At 44.8% G+C, this 16,547-nt stretch overlaps 1 protein-coding gene across 2 annotated transcripts in view; it reads right to left on the bottom strand.

Moving 5' to 3' along the window:
- mcf2lb (mcf.2 cell line derived transforming sequence-like b) overlaps positions 1-16,547 on the bottom strand; it is a 31,007-nt gene that overhangs the window by 938 nt on the left and 13,522 nt on the right. The window contains exons 5-28 of one of the 2 annotated variants that reach the window (XM_083639054.1): positions 16,255-16,371; positions 15,956-16,105; positions 15,613-15,737; positions 14,019-14,133; positions 13,798-13,917; positions 13,448-13,639; positions 12,938-13,129; positions 12,139-12,298; positions 11,813-11,880; positions 11,627-11,712; positions 11,299-11,365; positions 9,738-9,853; positions 9,466-9,535; positions 9,284-9,376; positions 8,833-8,925; positions 8,607-8,732; positions 7,561-7,782; positions 7,352-7,444; positions 6,973-7,051; positions 6,753-6,822; positions 5,839-5,945; positions 3,828-3,937; positions 335-447; positions 102-205 (exon numbers count right to left, since the gene is read on the bottom strand). In XM_083639054.1, coding sequence (XP_083495180.1) covers positions 102-205; positions 335-447; positions 3,828-3,937; positions 5,839-5,945; positions 6,753-6,822; positions 6,973-7,051; positions 7,352-7,444; positions 7,561-7,782; positions 8,607-8,732; positions 8,833-8,925; positions 9,284-9,376; positions 9,466-9,535; positions 9,738-9,853; positions 11,299-11,365; positions 11,627-11,712; positions 11,813-11,880; positions 12,139-12,298; positions 12,938-13,129; positions 13,448-13,639; positions 13,798-13,917; positions 14,019-14,133; positions 15,613-15,737; positions 15,956-16,105; positions 16,255-16,371 — 2,788 coding nt within the window. Of the gene's footprint in view, positions 1-101; positions 206-334; positions 448-3,827; positions 3,938-5,838; positions 5,946-6,752; positions 6,826-6,972; positions 7,052-7,351; positions 7,445-7,560; positions 7,783-8,606; positions 8,733-8,832; positions 8,926-9,283; positions 9,377-9,465; positions 9,536-9,737; positions 9,854-11,298; positions 11,366-11,626; positions 11,713-11,812; positions 11,881-12,138; positions 12,299-12,937; positions 13,130-13,447; positions 13,640-13,797; positions 13,918-14,018; positions 14,134-15,612; positions 15,738-15,955; positions 16,106-16,254; positions 16,372-16,547 lie in introns of both variants that reach the window. The other variant, XM_083639053.1, reaches the window with a different exon arrangement.

Raw genomic sequence — 16,547 nt, forward strand, 5'->3', positions numbered from 1 at the left:
TGAAGATTAATCTCAGATGTATTATTTTTGCTCAACAATTGTCTGTTTCAAACTCACAAAATAATCTGACGTTGTTGTTGTTGTTGTTGTTTTTTAAATACCCGAGCTGGTGAGAGATTGACACGACTGTGATTCTCCAATGAGGGTGAGCAGATTAGCAGCAGCGACCCAGCCCTCCTTACTGGTCCTCAGGTTACGCACAAACCTGCATGAACAACAAAAACACACACACAAGCTTCCGTCATGAAAAACAGATGGGAAACAGTACGTCATTACCATAACGCATACATCACTATTTCTCATACAGGAGATGAATTTAAGGCTGCAGTCTCACCATTGGCCCTCGTCCCCCTTCTTGACCAGTTGCACCACGTCTCCGCTCTTGACCGACAGCTCTTGTGCACCACTTCTCTCATAATCGGCCACCACAGTGTATTTCCCGGCACACTGCTCATGGTCAGGATGGAAAAACAGAAATGTCACTCAAGATTCAAGATCATTTTAATAGCCATAGTGACTAATCATATTACAAATGAGGAATTTGTCTCTGTGCAGTATGCAGCGCAGCGATCAATAATAGCAGAAGATGGAGGAAACAGAAAAGCCCAAAATACACACCATAAATTATAAAGTGCATAGATTAGATGCAATTAGCTCTATTGTTCACTATGATGGAAACTTGCCTTTGGCTTCACCCACATACAATAAGCAGAATAAAGTTACAAAAAGGTACAAAGTTACAGTGACAAACAATACTGTAATTAAAAATGGTGGCAGAAATAGACATGCTGTCTATTTTATAGCGAGACCAGAGATGACATTTTATTATCCCATTCCCACAGGATTTTCTCTGGACCTTGTATAAACACCCAATGCTCAACTTGGCCACATAGGTGTCTGGTGCACATAATCCACATCTCTCCAGAGCTTTTAAAGGATAAACACAGGATATTACCAATCACAGAGAGGTTTGAAACTCACTTTCACATTCCACAGGTTGACGTATAGCCCAATCTCAAACCAGCCCCTACCCACGATCACTTCATTACCAAGTGTCGCTCCAAATCAAGTTACACTCACAGCTTCGGACGTGCCCTTGGATGAAGGGGGAGGGTAGAAATGAATTGACAAACTATGGGATGCTCCTACCATGATTCTACCGGAAGAATTGGAAGCAGTCTTACCAAGGCAACTGATAGACACCGTCCTTGCGTCGCTGTTTTGCAGTTGCAAACTTTACGAGAACAGGCTACTGTCATCGTAAACACATAAGATCCAAAACCACGAGAATGAAATGTGAAGTAAACTGGACTATTTTTGTTTGCATGCATAAAGGCATTTATGGGTTTGCCGTAAGTCAAGCGAACTTAGGGATAAAGCGATCCTCTCCTTTGTTAGTTTGAAACTTCACAACACATTCCATGATTTTGCTTGAGGCTGTAAAGCAGAGATGGGGATTTAGACTTGAGACTTGGACTTCAGTCGCACTTAAGTGAGTGTGACTGTGCGACAGTGACTTGAGACTTGTCTTGAGACTCGTCCTCAAAGACTTGAGACTTGACTTGGACTTGAGATTTGTGAACAATCTTTATTTTTATTTTATTTTTGTGTGCATTAAAATTAAGGACATGTCTACTACTACTACTAATGTCAACTCATCAATGCTGTTACTGTATGCTAATAAAGGAGTGATGACATGCTTTAAATTCCTTAGTTTTAGCTATGCAGTGTTCTAAGCAGACCGGATGGCATGCAGAAGATGATAGAACACTCATCCATAAGAGACTTGACTTGGACTTGTGACCAAAGACTTTAGACTTGACTTAGACTATAGCTCAAAGACTTGAGACTTGACTTGGACTATAGCTCAAAGACTTGAGACTTGACTTGGACTCTATCTCAAAGACTTGAGACTTGACTTGGACTCTATCTCAAAGAATTGAGACTTGACTTGGATTTGACTCCCAAAGACTTGAGACTTGACTTGGACTCGAGCTCAAAGACTTGAGACTTGACTTGGACTCTATCTCAAAGACTTGAGACTTGACTTGGACTCTATCTCAAAGACTTGAGACTTGACTTGGACTCTATCTCAAAGACTTGAGACTTGACTTGGACTCTATCTCAAAGAATTGAGACTTGACTTGGATTTGACTCCCAAAGACTTGAGACTTGACTTGGACTCGAGCTCAAAGACTTGAGACTTGACTTGGACTCAAGCTCAAAGACTTGAGACTTGACTTGGACTTGCAAAAAATGACTTGTGAGCATCTCTGCTGTAAAGTCAGCACAAGGAAAACAAAGGTGTGTGTGAATGAACGAAAAACTTGAAAAAGTACAGAGACGGAACTTAAAGGAGAATTTCGTTTTTTTTTAACCTGGACCCATCTCCTGGCATTAATTATGATTTGGCCACTCACCAGGCGATCTCCGCGGCGTTTCTGGCCGTCCTAGCGTTGTTTTGACATCAATAGCGTCCAAGTCCGTTGTAAAATGGAGCTGACTTGGGGCCAAGTGTGAGCCTGTCTTTCTTGCATCTAAATAGCTATTTTTATTCCCGTTTTCGCCAAATATCGTCATAATCTGATCCCTCAAGAACCACCACAGTGATATTTTGCCAAAGGCTGTTTCCTGGAGTCGCACAGGGATCAAATTACCTCAAACGTGATCTCGGTCACCAAGTCTCGTGAAGTCCCGCGATACTTTCCTGCCGACTGGCCAAGTACAGGAGGACGCTTTGCGGTGGTGGTTTTAGCGCAACCTATGTGGGGTTTGGCATAACCTTCGTTATTTCGAATCCCACATAGGTTACGCCAAACCCCACATAGGTTGCGCTAAAACCACCACCGCAAAGCGTCCTCCTGTACTTGGCCAGTCGGCAGGAAAGTATCGCGGGACTTCACGAGACTTGGTGACCGAGATCACGTTTGAGGTAATTTGATCCCTGTGCGACTCCAGGAAACAGCCTTTGGCGAAATATCACTGTGGTGGTTCTTGAGGGATCAGATTATGACGATATTTGGCGAAAACGGGAATAAAAATAGCTATTTAGATGCAGGAAAGACAGGCTCACACTTGGCCCCAAGTCAGCTCCATTTTACAACTGACTTGGACGCTATTGATTCTCCTTTAACATTTGTCTGGTGTTTACTCCATTCTTCTGTTGCAGGTGTGCTTCCTGCTAGCTGACGTTTGAGCAAAGAACCTACATTTATTATAAGAACCGAAGGCTAATAGGTTGCTCCATTGCAACATCAGCGCACAGCAAATCTCCCATTTTGGCCTGAAGGAGACCCCTCTGATTGGCTGTCATGGTTCTGTGCTGTTGTCCCGTTGGCGCAACCGGTGTTTTTTCAGGCCAAAATGGCAGCAGTACTGTTGTCAAAAAAGGAACAGAGCTTTGTCTCTTGCCCTCAATACTCTTTGGTTCGAGTCTACATCAGAGGTTTTCAAAGTGGGAGGCGGGCCTCCCCAGGAGGGCTCCAAACAGCTTCAGGGGAGGCTCAGAGAATGGAAGTGAAAAAATATTACATTAGTTATTACATTAGTTATCAAAAGATGATCAAATAGAATAGCCTAAAGCTTTGTCTGGGAGAAGGCCCACAGTCTCAGACTTTGAAAAGCCCTGTTCTACATCAATGCAGTCTTGCTGTCATAATGACGAACCCTCCAATGTGAATGCACAAACGGAGGGGGAAGAGCTAGGGCGAGGGGTTACGGGCTGGTTTGGTGCAGTGCAGTCAAGGTTTAGTGCACAGCACACACACACACACACACACGCAGGCACGCACACAAACACACACACACACACACACACACACACTCACCAGCTTCTTGCCGCCATCGTCCTCTGGGTCAGAGTTAAGAGGATCCTCAGCACTGGAGTAACCGTCATTCTCCTCCGAGGCATCCAGCGACAGGGAGGCCTTGGTCCAGCCTAGTGGGGGAGAGACAGGTGGTCGTTTATATTAGCACCAGTCTTCACCGGTTGTTGGAAGCGTGCGTGGACTGCAGAGAGAGATATCTACAAGCGTGAAAGAGTGAGAGGACATACCACAGAAATCTATTTTCTTCAAAGTAGGAAAGTCAGCCAAAATGACTGATCCAGTGAAAGCCAACATGACACAACAGCCACTACCAAGCAACTGTGACCGACAGATTAGGACCGGCATGCAACCAATATGTCAACTCTTGGTCGATGGTAAGATTGAAAATAAAGTGGCAGGCAACCATCGCTCCATATCAGTGTCTTATGATTTCTAATGTGAGTGACCTGGGATGTCTGAAAGGAATGTGGAAGTGCGCATCAGGCATCACAGGAGTTGAGACAGAAGTTATATAAAAGGTTTTAGCAGCCTTTTAGTGAACAGTGGGTCCGACACACAGATAGTGTGAAGCAACTAGTGCCATTGTACCTCTCCGCTTTGCCTGTAACAGACTAGTGGTGCTGAACCACCTGGCCTTGCCCAGGTAGAGGTGAGGAGGACCTGCATCTGAGGGGATGGAAGGCAATGGAAACATAGCCAGTCACTCCCGTCCCCTGCATACAGCAGCTACAGCCAATGCAATCAACTTGCTCTTCATACATAGTAGATGAACAACTAAAGCGCCCTGTATGCTCAGTGCATTACAGTTGACTCACTGCCTGAGCCACTTGTAACAGCTGTGTCTCTACTCTCCTCCTTCAACCAAAGAGATCATGATGCGACCGCTGTTGAGTGGACTAGCTACCTTTGAAGCCGAATGGCGTGGGATCGCTCTTTATCTCATGGCGTTTGGTCTTGTGATCGGGGCTTGTGGGAGATCCTAACATCAAGCAAGAAAAAGGAAACAAAAGGAAGATTGTTTAAGAAATTACGATCAATTACGTATTTAAAGAGGATTTTTTTCTGACAAGAAAAGTACAGAGTCAAATGAGTCAGAACTATTTTGAGCTTCCACTAAAATGGTTTCTATCCCACAGTGATCTAAGTAAAGCCAGAACCTCTGAGGAGAGAAGACAGCTAAATCAAAGGCTTCTAAGGAAAGCATCGGCTTATTCAAAACACAGAACAATCTAGTGGTGTTTTCTGAATGGAACACATTAAAACTGCATTTTGTAAAATAGCTGCATTGAATGAAACCAGGGTCTAGAGCTGTGTAATACCTGCTGACAGGAGTTGTTGCATCGTGGGTAATGTGAAACTTTTATCATCAGTAGTTGGCTCTGTGGAGGGAAGCATGCAGTGTTTGATCTGTTGATCACACCTCATTAAACATCCTCTACTTCCTATGTGGCCCTTCATAATTACATGATTCAATACATTGATATTCTTTGACCCATCAACTGGAAACATAGAGGGAAAACATACTATCTCATATATGCAGACGATGGAGCAATGAGGTGGGTGTGAAATTGACGGTGGCCTACAGTTACCTTTCTGGGCTTTGAGGTTACTGAAGCCCTGTAAAGTAAAGCGCTTCTTAGCCACAGCAGCTCTTTCTGAGGTAGGGCTGGTCACAGCCTCGTCTGGCCCGGAGGAACAGCGAGGAGAGGAGACAGACGGGAAAAGAGAGAGAGGAAGAGAGGAGAGAAGCCACCAGAGAGGGAGTGAAAGCAAGGTGAAGGGGCGTAGAGCAACAGAGAAGGAGAAAAGCCATTAACGGTGGAAAAGAGAGAGAAGTTCAGACATGGCTTAGTCATCAGAAGAGGGAAGCAAAGCACTCAGCGTGGCTTACACTGAACATGCACTACAAGTGACTGAGTAGTATCAGGAGAGGAGTCAGTGTGTCAGTGATAGGGCAGATTTGCTGAAAGACAGGAGGGTTGCATCGGTCAATCTGGTTCTCTCTTCTGACCTTTTCCTGCAGGCTTGGGAGAAGAAGAAGAGTTGGCATCGGGGCTGCAGGGCTCAGCCTTCTTCTCCTCTGTCTTTTTGAAGCTCTTCTGACCAGTCTTGAATGGACTGTGGGGGACAAGAGCAGAAAGTAAGGAGCCTTGAGCTTAAAGCCGTCAAAAGGTCAGATTGTCCCTGATCAGTCGTGGGACAGAACAATCAATCAACTCATCACAATATCTATTCACCTTATTCTTTGCCCACACATGGACGCTTCCGCATTACGTCATTTCGTAATAGTATTTCCGTTTTGACTTGCCAAAAACCCCGCAGGCAAGATGGCCGCCCACACTCCCCTCCTAAACTGGCAGAATTACTCCCCCATAAACTAACATATCTTGGCCAATAAGTATGTAACATACAAAATAAAACAACCCGTAATATCTTAATTTTATGTAGAATGCAGAGGACATGTAACTGTTTAGTTAAACTTGCATTCCAGGAATATTGTGCTCTAAAGATGACGTTAGTGGAGTCGAGACTGTTTCGTCCTGAAACCCACATAGGTTGTGCCAGGCGTAACCTATGTGGGATTCTAAATAACGCATCCGAGATAGAAACGTTATGAATATAGCCACGTTATAAACAACAAACTAACGCTGGTGATCCGTATGGAAACAGTGTTACTCGAAATGGTTAAAAGTTATATCAATTTGGTCATTCAGTGGCATTTTACTGCCATATAACATAACTAACTAGCGGCTAATATTAGCCACAGTAGGCAACTAGCGCTGAACCGGAAGAACAAATACGTTTGCGTTGAACGCGGAAGAGAGAAAAAGTGGGCGTGGTGAATAAGGTGAATAGCTCAACCTCTTCATTTAGTTTGTTAGTGGAGGAGAGGATGAAGTGGGATGGGGATGCAGACTCACTGACCTGAGGCTGACTGATCCACCTGACACAGGAGGGAACTGGAAAACCTGGTCTGTTGCCCTCTGCTGGCTGGCTTCTGAAACAAATAAAGAGACAGTGAAGGGCCACTTCCAACCATCCACAAGGGAACACATTACAATGACTTCAGTTTCATAAGCATTACTGAGGATGTATTTGTGTTTCAGTTCCTGGTCTAGACATGCATATTGGATGAGAACCGTACCTCTATAGGCCTCCAACTGCGTTGTCAGAACCTTCCTGATCTCATTTACCCAAGTTGTTTTCACGTCAGTTGTTGGTGCCTGAAATGCAACAATGGATTAGTGATGCATTTAAAGGAAGAAATGACATCGCTGGTCCACAACCTAACTCAAATCAACTCTCAATAACTGACAAACTAAATGAATGTCTGCAAAACTGTTTACAGTTTTCTGATATACTACTGATTCTGTAATGATACAAAGTTGGTTGTAAATCGGTGGAGTGCTCCTTTAAACTATGCAGGGGCTGGATGCATATTATGTTGATGCTGGAAGTAGACATCCATCTGCCCAAATGCAAACTCACATTGTTCTCTTTACGGATATTGTCTTGTCACATACCTGAACAATATAGACCTCTTCCCGAGAGTTGCACCAGATTTCAAACTTCTTGTTGTCTCCCTTTGCATTCTCAGTAATGCCAACAGCACTCATCTGTTAAAATAGATAGAAGGTGGAAGGATGTAAAAACTTAATCACTGCAAATCAACATGGTTAGAAGAAAGAGTGCAACAAGATTGAAAGCTTTGTAGTTGTAGTGGAGCTTTTACACTAAGAGACTGTTTGAAGCTGTAAGAGGGTGCTTTCTCATAGCCCTCCCCATTCTCCTCCCTCCTCTTGCAGAACAGCAGGGCCTTCTCGTGCAGGAAGAGGTGTCTCTGCATGGGCTTGAAGCGGGCCAGGTCCTTCACCTTGGCGTGACCTTTCTTGTGCTCCGTCCACACGCTGAACGACCCCTGCATCAGCAGCCTGCCCAGCTCACTCATATTACCCTAACAAGGGAAAGAGTTCATGAGAGGATGCTATACACAGCATAGTTGATCATATGCTGTCTACTCTACTCTATATTCAAAAATACATAGACCGAAATTTTCTGTCGATCTCTTCATAGAGCAAAAGGTAAGAAACTACCATGTCAGAGTGGTAAGGAATAAGTCACGGTAATCTCAAATCAAATTGACCTATGGCCCTTCAAATGTGTCTGTTTTCTGTCTACTTAATGTTCTGTTTTATCTGCCCGTGTCTGTCTTCTGACTAATATATCCTCATAGACTTGCATCCCCTTATTCACAATACCTGCTTGATTTGGTCTCACTGCTATATATATATATATATATATATATATATATATATATATATATATATATATATATATATCTATATATATATATATATATATATATATATATCCTTATTGACCCTGTCTCATTCCCTTCAACTACAGTTGCCCTTCACATGAAGTAGAGTTAATAGGTGAAATTAATTAGGAATCATTGCATTCCCCCAGGTCTACCTGGTTCAGTCTATTTAAAGATCTACCTGGTTCAGTCTATTTAAAGATCTACCTGGTTCAGTCTATTTAAATATCTACCTGGTTCAGTCTAAAGATCTACCTGGTTCAGTCTATTTAAAGATCTACCTGGTGCAGTCTATTTGAAGATCTACCTGGTTCAGTCTATTTAAAGTGGCACAAAGAATTTAATGTCAAATACACCCCCCTTTTGTCCTAAATCACAAAGTGTGGCTGTAATAGAGAAACATGTCCCATCCCGTGCAAATTTGCAGCTCCATTCATTCATTCTGGTTAGTGCCTCACCTCATATCCTGTAATGGCGATGAGGTGCATGGAGTCATTGACAGCCTTGAGGATGCCTAAGATGGAGGACAGTGCGTCCTGCAGGTCATCAGTCCCCTCACAGCCCTTACTGTACTTCAGTAGTTCCTGTAGTCAAACACATATAAACACACTATGATGACTAAAGAACTTAGATTCCATTGAAAATAACATTCAACGGCTATGTGTCACTATGTCAGTATCTTACCTTCAATAGCAGCTGATATTTGGTAATTCTCTGGACAGGCTTCAATAGATAGGAATCCAAGCCCAGTTTATGCTCCAGCTTTTTCTGACACTCCTGGTGCAAACCAATTAAAGAAGAATACATTCATGTAAAATGGTAAACCCAAATAAATATGACATTACTACCCCTTAAGATAGTAGTTCTCAAACTTTTCCATGTCAAGGAACCCTAAATTGATACAAATTAGACCAAGGACCCCCATCTGATAAGATTTTTTAATTTGACCTGTTTTATTACAGAAAGTGTATGAAACCCATGAAGAAAATAGTCATACATTCTGTCATTGTGCTACTTTTGAATGGAATTATAGTGAAAATAAATGAATCCCATTTTTGCTGGAGGCCCCTAGAACCCTCTCAGGACCCTACTTTGAGGACCACTGCCTTAAGAAGTGTGGTGAGCCTTTCTTCACCTGGAAGAAGGCGCAGTCAGAGCACTGCCTCCAGAGGCTTTCAGAGCGAGGCTTGTTGTGACAGTACTTCTCATAGATCTGCAGGTCTGTCATCTGAGGAAGGCCAGGCATACACATTGTATAAGAAACAGAATCATCAGTCAAGCTTGATTCACACCCGCCAACTCTCCGCATTCACTCACCCTCTCTAGAAAACACCTTCCGACCAACTCGGGGCAGTCTGTGTACTGCTCCAGCTCCCTCAGAAAGGTCCTGGAAAACAACAATATATAGATCATGTTACTGTATTGACAAAAGAGAGAGAGGAAGAGTGGGATGATAGAGGAGGCAGAATGAGACTAGAGATGAAGAAACGGATTAATTACGAAGCTGATTAGCTTTGATGGGAGCCATGGCTCAACAGTCATGTTACAGTGCTGGTATGATGAATGGCAGCCAGGGGGCGCTCATTCACCTCTTGTGGAAGTGGTAGATCTCTGGCATGTTGCCAAACAGAACCTCCTTTTTGTTCTGCAAAGGAGCAGGGATGAGGGGAGCCATGGCGGGGTTATCCATCTCAGAGGCATATCCCTGAAACACATAAACACAACGCATGGAATGCTAGGCACAGGCCAAAGAGAATGCAAGATGAACTAGGGCATATCATATATCTTTTATACCATTATCAGTTAGTCTCCTAAACTCAGGCCATAAGCAGCATTGATTGATTGTACTTGTAATTGAATGAATGCACTTTGAACTGCATGTTCGCACATGTTCTGCACTTGTGTGCTATGCACTATTCTTTTGTTCTCTTTGTATGGCACTGTTGTACTGTATGTAGCAGCCTGTATGTGCAAGACAAACTTCCCTTGGGATAAATAAAAATAATCTTGAATCTTGAATATGACTTCAAATCAATAGATACAGTCGTCATGTTACTTCCGGTAACGTACGTGTGTGTGTGTGTGTGTGTGTGTGTGTGTGTGTGTGTGTGTGTGTGTGTGTGTGTGTGTGTGTGTGTGTGTGTGTGTGTGTGTGTGTGTGTGTGTGTGTGTGTGTGTGTGGCGGTGGGGGGGAAACGGGAGGATTTCCCCCACACTGACCCATTGACCAGGCGTCTATGACGAGACACCGCCTGAATGTATATCACCATTATTTCAAACTTTTACCTTGATTACGAACCATTATTTATTTTATATGCTTTTTTACACAGTTCTCTGTACTGTTCTACTTTTTATACGCTTTTTTTAACACAGTTCTCTGTACTGTTCTACTGTGCTGTGCTGTGCTGTGCTGTGCTGTACTGTGCTGTGCTGTGCTGTGCTGTGCTGTACTGCACTGTACTGTGCTGTGCTGTACTGCACTGCACTGTGCTGTACTGCACTGCGCTGCGCTGTACTGTACTGCACTGTACTGTGCTGTGCTGTGCTGTGCTGTACTGCACTGTGCTGTGCTGTGCTGTGCTGTACTGCACTGCGCTGCGCTGCGCTGTACTGCACTGTACTGTACTGTGCTGTGCTGTGCTGTGCTGTGCTGTGCTGTACTGCACTGTACTGTACTGTGCTGTGCTGTACTGTACTGTGCTGTGCTGTACTGTACTGTACTGTACTGCACTGTGCTGTGCTGTACTGCACTGCACTGTACTGTGCTGTGCTGTACTGTACTGCACTGCGCTGTGCTGTGCTGTACTGCACTGTACTGTACTGTGCTGTGCTGTACTGTGCTGTGCTGTGCTGTGCTGTGCTGTACTGTGCTGTGCTGTGCTGTGCTGTACTGTACTGCACTGTACTCTACTGTGCTGTGCTGTACTGCACTGTACTGTACTGTTTGTCATAATTTTCGCTCGAGTCCTCCTCCATGCCATGACTGAACACAATTTACTATTTCTTTAAGGGACAGTTCATGAACGCACACATTAATGAATGAACATTAATTAACTGAATTAATGAATGAATTGACATGAGAAAGGTCAACTGCCCAGCCCTAAGATGGGCTTTGTAATGGGTTGTGGGATGGGGGGAATGGCTAAACACCTGTAATACACAGAGCAGCTCCTCCACGTAGGCTCTCTCCGTTTCTAGCAGCTCATTCATAACATGCCTACAGAGAAAGAAGACAGAGAGAGAGAATGAGAGAGGGAGAGAGAGAGAGAGAAGACAGAGAGAGGGAGAATGAGAGAGAGAGGGAGAGAGAAAGAAAGAGAGAGAGAGAGAGAGTTGGAAAGGGAGATCAATCAGTGAAAGGATATGGTCCAGGCATAATCAGAAGATGCACAATGCTAGATAATGAATATCTGCTTTCATGTGGTTGGGCTGCTCTGTAATTTGACTATCGATGAATGTCCTGTGGCCAATCCCTCACCTTCTGAGTATTGCTAGGTTCTCCTCCTCCTCCGACAGAGAGGCATGTCTGCTGTTACTGCCTCCGCTCTGCAGCTGGCCCTCTCCCTGGGAAACATCAAACACCATGACTCGAGAACAGCGACTGTAGATAACAACTGCAAGGTACACTTTGATACAGATCAAATCATGAGAAGCCTCCACTCACTTCCTTACAGTTGCCACCGTCCACCGAGTCTCCCTCTGAACTGTTGATCTCCTGCTGTGCTCTGTGTGCTATGGCAGAGATGAGGGAAAAAAGAGTCACTCACAACCAATAATAGCCGGTGATTTCAAATGCAGAGAAATACGACATTATACCAGTAGCACCCATCTACTGCACAGCAACATTGTTAGATCATCAATGCAAGATTTGATCATCCCCCAGCCCAGCTCATTACAGTAGATCAAATAATAGTCATGTAGTCTTAATGTAGACATTATCAAAGAGTCTGAGTCAAAAGAGTAAGGATGTTGAGTGATGTGAGGACCGACCAGGTGAGGTGAGAGGAGACTTGATAATGGCTTCAGGTCTAGGAGCCACCGGCTGGACTGGTCTAGTCTGTTTGGCTGCTAGCTTCTTCAGGCTGACCCTCCGCTTGTCAAACATCTCCTGCATGGACACCTGCTTCTGGAACACCTTCTCCACATGGTCCTGACACATGGTAAATCATCATAAATTGTATTAGTATGTTCAGCATGTGGCATTTGATGATTTATTCTTTATCTAAAGTCAAATTTAAAGGTGCATTGTGTTATATTTTAATATAATCATTACCACATTTGTTTTGATTGCTTTAAAACAAACAAGACCATTGCTGATGGCATTGAAGATTGGCCTCCTCTACATAATGATATTGTGTCCCACTGGGTTGGATTTGAATTCTTCTTCTTCTGGTGTTCTGGTGTTCAGCTCAAATGCAGCGAACACTTTCACTTTCTCACAATGGCAGATGGTGAAATGATTGAAAGGCCAATTGGAAAATCATTTCCAGCATGTTTATCGTCTTCAGTAAAGTGAAAAGACTTAAGTGACTGAAGACAGAACATCCTCTTTGCAACAGAAAGCAACAGGCACTACAACACTTTGAGATAGAGCGAGGCTACCAATTGTCTTGACCATGGTCTCATTTGTTTACAGTAATTGCACAAAGGTATCAAGGTGCAATTTACTTTGACAAAGATATATTGATGTTTAAAAATGCTACCAATGCTACATGTAGCATTTAGCAGCTAAGTTGCTTAAGGATCAGGACTGTGGATTCTTGAATCAGTGGTGGGTCGGTCCTCTTACCCTGAGCTCCTGGTTCAGCACTGCCTCGTATTCCATCCAGATGGTACTGAGGTCCGTCAGATGGCAATGACCCGCGCTGTCAAGGTATCGCTCCAGCTCCTGCAGGGCTGACTCCGCCCCCTCATGTGATTGACACTTGTCCACTGGCTGAGACGCCAGCAGGTATATACCATCATCACACCACTTAACAGCCTGAGAGAGAAGAGAGAATCAAGGAGGATAGGAGGGGAGACAGAATTGGGAGGGAAATGCAAAGGAGACATGAGCACCAGAGACTTCCCCAAGACCTTCCCAGCCTCTCTGGTTTTTGAGCGGAATACCAGGAGCACAGAGATCTTTAGCTCCAGAGCCTAGTCCCCAAGACCAGAGAGGGAGGAAAGTGCATTCAGTCAGTGCGCTTCTCAGCCATCCTGGTGTATGAGACTACATGTAACGGGGTGGTTCAGCAAACAGATTAGAGTTGCGTGCGTGTGACGTGTGTGTGTGTGTGTGTGTGTGTCCGTTTCTCACCTTCTCCAAACTGTGGTGCAACTCCATCGCTTTGAGGAGGTGGTCCTTCTTGGCCCTCAGGTTGCTGCTCAGGTCCTCGCTGAGTGCTCTGAGTTCACTGCATTTGGGCTGGATGGAATCATCTGCGTAGTGGGCGTTCTGGATCAACTCGTCACCCTCACGAGCCAAGGTCAAGGCTCTGTCCAGCACCTCCTGTGGAGGGGTCAAATAGTATTTCCAAATATAATATTAAATAAATGATCTAGAGAGAGAAAATGTCCAGCAGACTTGTCTGCAGTAACCATTTTTTTTAATCTTCTTTAACTATTTCATGGTTAGACAAAGCTTATAATGTTAAGGGTGTTACTTACACAGACTTTTTCCTCATAGGTGGTGAGTTCGCGGAAGATGTGGTCGGCATGCACTGGGCTAATCCCCACCTCAGAGAATGTTGATAGTTTCTCAGACACCTGGTCCAGCAGAGCTCGCACCTGGAGACCAGCACCACAGTTATTTAACAAGTCCCATGGGATCTAATGAAAGAAGAAGTTTATGGTTGATTTCCCCTCAGCTAAGAGAGACTCCAACTCACCTCTCTGTAGTTGTGCTCAAAATGGCGCAGTTGGAGACACTGCTCCAGTTTGGTCTGGTGCCTCACCCAGAACTCATCGAAAGCCCTTTCTGTCTCATCCAACTGAGACAGTAGTCTGACAAAGGACAAGAGAGAGACATGGATTGGAAAGAGAGAAATGTGTATCATAGACAGGAAGTGAGGGGCGACATAGAAGAAGCAGGGAAGGTAATGCGGATGCTGACTGAGGTATGTGGACATTCCGGTGTCTCTTTTGCGTGTTGTGTGTGCTATCCAGAGCTGCTGACACAGGAATCAGTGTCTTCAGTGTTGCTTCAAATTCTGGGTCTGACTCAAAGCATGTCGCCCTGCCAGCCTCACAACCATAATGATGAACAGGGACTAGATGAACAAATCGCCTAACATCAACAGCAAATCCCAGGTCTAGGGCTTCTATTTTGGGAGATGGATACAAACAGCTTAAAACAGCTGGGAGAGGTCATGAAATGCAATTGTAACAATGGTCATACTTCATTTGGATAGTACAATACTGACACTTACCACTTACTGAGCTTACCATCATGCAACTATAATGTGTACTGAAAAGTTGCCTCAGTTTCAGGTGATAGTCACAATAGTGGGAACAGTTACTCCATGGATATTCATTGTGTCTGGGTCCGGGTTAATGCTGTATTCAGGTTTTTGGGTAAAATGTCTTCAGGGTCAGGCCATGACAATAACCATCCCCAACTGACATGCTACAAAAATGATGGGGTAGAAATTGACCTTTTTGTGACAACGAAGGTTCTAGGGTTCTAACCTCTGCACTGTGGTCAGGTCAGGTGTGTGTTTTAGGAGCCACCCTGCACTGATCTAGGTTCTAGGGTTCTAACCTCTGCACTGTGGCCAGGTCAGGTGTGTGTTTTAGGAGCCACCCTGCACTGATGTAGGTTCTAGGGTTCCTCTGCACTGTGGCCAGGTCAGGTGTGTGTTTTAGTAGCCACCCTGCACTGATGTAGGTTCTAGGGTTCTAACCTCTGCCCTGTGGCCAGGTCAGGTGTGTGTTTTAGTAGCCACCCTGCACTGATGTAGGTTCTAGGGTTCTAACCTCTGCACTGTGGCCAGGTCAGGTGTGTGTTTTAGGAGCCACCCTGCACTGATGTAGGTTCTAGGGTTCTAACCTCTGCACTGTGGCCAGGTCAGGTGTGTGTTTTAGGAGCCACCCTGCACTGATCTATGTTCTAGGGTTCTAACCTCTGCACTGTGGCCAGGTCAGGTGTGTGTTTTAGGAGCCACCCTGCACTGATGTAGGTTCTAGGGTTCCTCTGCACTGTGGCCAGGTCAGGTGTGTGTTTTAGGAGCCACCCTGTACTGATGTAGGTTCTAGGGTTCTAACCTCTGCACTGTGGCCAGGTCAGGTGTGTGTTTTAGGAGCCACCCTGCACTGATGTAGGTTCTAGGGTTCTAACCTCTGCACTGTGGCCAGGCCAGGTGTGTGTTTTAGGAGCCACCCTGCACTGATGTAGGTTCTAGGGTTCTAACCTCTGCACTGTGGCCAGGTCAGGTGTGTGTTTTAGGAGCCACCCTGCACTGATCTAGGTTCTAGGGTTCTAACCTCTGCACTGTGGCCAGGTTCTCCAGTTCATCCTGGTTCATGTTGTGGTCGGGGTCTCGGACCACAGGCTCATTGATGCTCTCCAGCAGCCTGCTGCCCTGGCCCAGAGCCACCAACAGATCCTCCTAGACACACAAAGAGAGGGGAGGAAATATGTAATCCAAATAAATGGGTGTTAAAAAAGTGTGTGTGTGTGTGTGTGTGTGTGTGTGTGTGTGTGTGTGTGTGTGTGTGTGTGTGTGTGTGTGTGTGTGTGTGTGTGTGTGTGTGTGTGTGTGTGTGTGTGTGTGTGTGTGTGCACACGTGCGCGTGTCTGAGCGCGTGCGTGTGTTGATGGCGTTACCTTCATCTTGTCCTTCTTGTTGGTGTGTGTGCCCAGCAGGGAGGTTGTGGCCTGGATGTCGTTGGGGAGCTCAGTTTCAGCCAGCTCAGTCCCAAATGACTGCAGGGTCTGAGCCGTTTTCTTTACCATCAACGCAAAGCCCTCGATGGCCTGACACACAAAACAAACAACAGACAGACAGTTCTACTACGATGGTGATAGTTGTGTGTCATATAAATGAAGTTAATAATTATTGTTATGATCTTGTATGTGTGTCCATATGGCTTACTACCTGTCTGGCAGTATACGTATGTACTCACAGTGCGGTGGGTGATCCACTTGTCGTGGCAGTACTGCTGTGTTCCCCCGAGTTCCTGCGTCAGCTGAGTGTGGTCTATGTAAGAGTGGAGCTCAGTGACGGAGCTCAGCATAATCACCTACACAACAGAAACACACATGCACACACGCGCACGCGCACACACACACACACACACACACACACGCACACACACACACACACAAACACACACACATTATTACATACATATATTACAGTACATATTACTCTAATTTAGTGGATTATGAGATGCTTCATAAAGTCAACTTTACAAGG

The sequence above is a fragment of the Poromitra crassiceps genome (genome assembly GCF_964638095.1).
Source record: "Poromitra crassiceps genome assembly, chromosome: 6".
NCBI lineage: Eukaryota > Metazoa > Chordata > Actinopteri > Beryciformes > Melamphaidae > Poromitra > Poromitra crassiceps.